This window comes from Protobothrops mucrosquamatus, unplaced genomic scaffold (assembly GCF_001527695.2).
Source record: "Protobothrops mucrosquamatus isolate PMUCROS unplaced genomic scaffold, P.Mucros_1.0 scaffold5058, whole genome shotgun sequence".
Lineage (NCBI taxonomy): Eukaryota > Metazoa > Chordata > Lepidosauria > Squamata > Viperidae > Protobothrops > Protobothrops mucrosquamatus.
The window spans coordinates 32,058-35,070 of record NW_015390935.1 but is presented as its reverse complement, the minus strand read 5'-3'; the positions used below and the strand labels follow the sequence as shown (position 1 = coordinate 35,070).

The following is a 3,013-nucleotide window of genomic DNA, read 5'->3' as shown; positions in this document are numbered from 1 at the left end:
GCGGCTTTCCAAAGCTTGGAACCCAGAGATCGGGAAGACTATGCCAAAGTGAAGGCCGCCATTTTGAGAGAGGAAGCCATCAAGATGGAGGCGCAACGCCAACACTTCAGACAGTTCTGCTGCCAGGAGATGGAAGACCCCCGGAGGATCCACAGCCGGCTCCAGGAGCTTTGCCACCAGTGGCTGAGGCCGGAGAGACACACCAAGGAGCAGATCCTGGAACTTCTGATCCTGGAACAGTTCCTGGCTAGTCTCCCATCGGACCTCCAGAGCTGGATCCGGGCAGGAGGACCGGACACCTGTTCCCAGGCGGTGGCCCTGATGGAGGACTTCCTGTTGAACCAGCAGGAGGACGAGACAAGGAAATGGCAGGTCAGTTTTCATTTCGGGAGTTGTGTTACAACGCAGAGTTGGACTTATAGGTAGTCCTCAACTTACGGCCACAACTGAGCCCAAATTTTCCGTCACTAAACAAGGCACTTGTTAAGTGAGCCTGCTCTATTTTACAGCCTTTTTTTGCCATGGTTGTTAAGTGAATCACTACAGTTGTTAAGAGAAGCATGCAGTTGTTAAGTGAATTGGCTTCCCCCAAGGACTTAACCAGTGGAACTACCTGCCTCCAGAAGTGGTGAATGCTCCCACTTGTCCGAAATGGTATAGGGCAGTGGTTCTCAACCTGTGGGTCGGGACCCCATTTGGGGTCGATCGACCATTTCATGGGGGTCGCCAAGCAAGGCTGTCCGCCATTTTTTTTGTCCGCCATTTTTTCCCCCTTTTCCGGCGGGTGCCTTACTTCCCTTGGGCTGGGCCAGCTGGTGATCGGCCTGCTCCGTCTCTGCCGCTTGCCAGCTACGCCTCGGCCGGCGCAGGGGGCAGAACCACGCATGCGCGGCGCTCCCGGGCAGGGAAAGTCCTCGAGTTACGACCGGTTGGGTAGTCCTCGACTTACGACTGGTTTAGTCCTCGACTTACGACTGGTTTAGTCCTTGACTTACGACCGGTTGGGGTCGCGGCATTAAAAAGGTTGAGAACCACTGGTATAGGGTTTCCTGCCTGAGCTGGGGATTGGACTAGATGACCTCCAAGGTCCCTTCCAACTTGTTGTTATTGTTGTTACTACTACTACTACTACTACTACTACTACTACTACTACTACTACTACTACTCTGGGACACTACAAATAGCCACATTCACACATTCACACACACACACAAACACACAAACACACATAAAAGAACTTTTGTAAAAAGGAATACTGGGAATAATGCTATGAGAGACCACGGATTCTAGAGTCTGGAGTCCTCTGGTGGTGGGTGAAGGTACTGCTAGTGGATCCTGAAATAAGGTACAATCAAAATATAAGGTAATTAGGACTGAGAAATCCTAATTAAGCCACATGGACATAAAACGGAAAACCACGTGACCAACGCTGACTTACAACAGCAGTTCTGGCAATTCCAATTGCTGTCGTTAAGCGAATTCCTTGCAGTCAGTAAGTGAGACCTCGCGACTGCGATGTGCGAATCCCTGCCAGCTTTCCCATTGACTTGGCATCTGGGAAATCAGCAGAAAAGGTTGCCAATGGCGATCACATGGCTGTGGGGATGCTGCAACGGCCGTAACTTCGAGGACTGGTCGTGCATTCCACTCGTTCAGCTCCGTCATAACTTCAAAGGGGCATTGAACAAGTAGTAGTAGTAGTAGTAGTAGTAGTAGTAATAATAATAATAATAATTAATAATAATAATAATAAATAATAATAATAATAATAATAATAATAATAATAATAATAATAATAATAATAATAATAATAATAATAATAATAATAAAGTTGGAAGGGACCTTGGAGGTCATCTAGTCCAACCCCCTGCTCAGGCAGGAAACCCTATACCATTTTGGACAAATGGCTGTCCAGTCTCTTCTTAAAAACCTCCAGTGTTGGAGCATTCACCGCTTCTGGAGGCAGGTTGTTCCACTGGTTAATTGTTCTCACTGTCAGGAAGTTTCTCCTTAGTTCTAGGTTGCTTCTCTCCTTGGTTAGTTTCCACCCGTTGCTTCTTGTCCTGCCTTCAGGCGCTTTGGACAATAGCTTGACTCCCTCTTCTTTGGGGCAGCCCCTGAGATATTGGAACACGGCTATCAAGTGGTCGTTAACTGGGAACTTCTTGTACAATTCATTTGTTCAGAACAGCCCATTCCCCAAAGGCTCTGGCAGATTTCAGGGACCACTCAAATCTGGTGAGATTCGATGAAAGTTGGAGATCAACCTTTTTTAAAAAAAATAAATAAATCTGTAAATAATTTTGGGGTTCACAAACAGCAGCAGGCGTTCCCTGAAAGCCAAGTCGCAGGGCGCATTTGCCAGGGGACCCCGCAGATCCTGCTCATTCCTGGCTTTTATAACAGGCCCCGATAGTTTTCAATAAAGGGGCGATTTGCTTAAAAGTTGGGAGCCAAGAAATCTGGGGTTCAGCGGTGCAGACAAGTGTGTTGTCTTATTTTTAATGTTCCCTCCCCCCCCCCATCCCTTGTTTCTCCAATCACTGCAGGAGGTGTGCCTAGGTTCTCTAGAAGTGGAGGAGGAAGAGGATCCTGGAGACGGGCAGATCTACAAAGAAGACGAGCTGAACAGCGGTGGGGAGACCGGTTTGCTAGGTAAAGATCACTAAGTGGGGGTCTTTGGACGAGTGTTGAAGATGGGTGGACTTCAACTCCCAGACTTCCCCAGCCAGCAATGCTTGGGGCTGGGGGCATAGAGAGGGCCAGTTGCAGATGCAGCGGTTCATAGTTGTGTAGAGCTACGTACAGCTGTATAGGTTGTGTAGAGCTCAAGTGGTAGGGTTTCCTGTCTAGTCAGTCAAGGAACGAATAGAATGTCTGATTTTGCTTTCTAAAATTCCCTTCCATCCTTCACAGACAGTGGAATTAAATGCCCGAGTCATGCTAGTTCGTTGCTTTCTCTGGAAGGACCAGAAACGAGTGAAGCCGAACAAAATGAAGTAGGTGATATTTA

At 47.9% G+C, this 3,013-nt stretch overlaps 1 protein-coding gene across 1 annotated transcript in view; it reads left to right on the top strand.

The window, feature by feature from the left end:
- Nucleotides 1-9: 9 nt before the first annotated feature.
- The window catches only part of LOC107299523 (zinc finger protein 397-like), a gene marked incomplete at its 5' end in the record, with an annotated part of 7,621 nt that continues 4,617 nt past the window's right edge, over nucleotides 10-3,013 (top strand). The window contains 3 exons of the mRNA XM_029286791.1: nucleotides 10-372; nucleotides 2,550-2,655; nucleotides 2,917-2,999. Coding sequence (XP_029142624.1) covers nucleotides 10-372; nucleotides 2,550-2,655; nucleotides 2,917-2,999 — 552 coding nt within the window. The remainder of the gene's footprint in view (nucleotides 373-2,549; nucleotides 2,656-2,916; nucleotides 3,000-3,013) is intronic.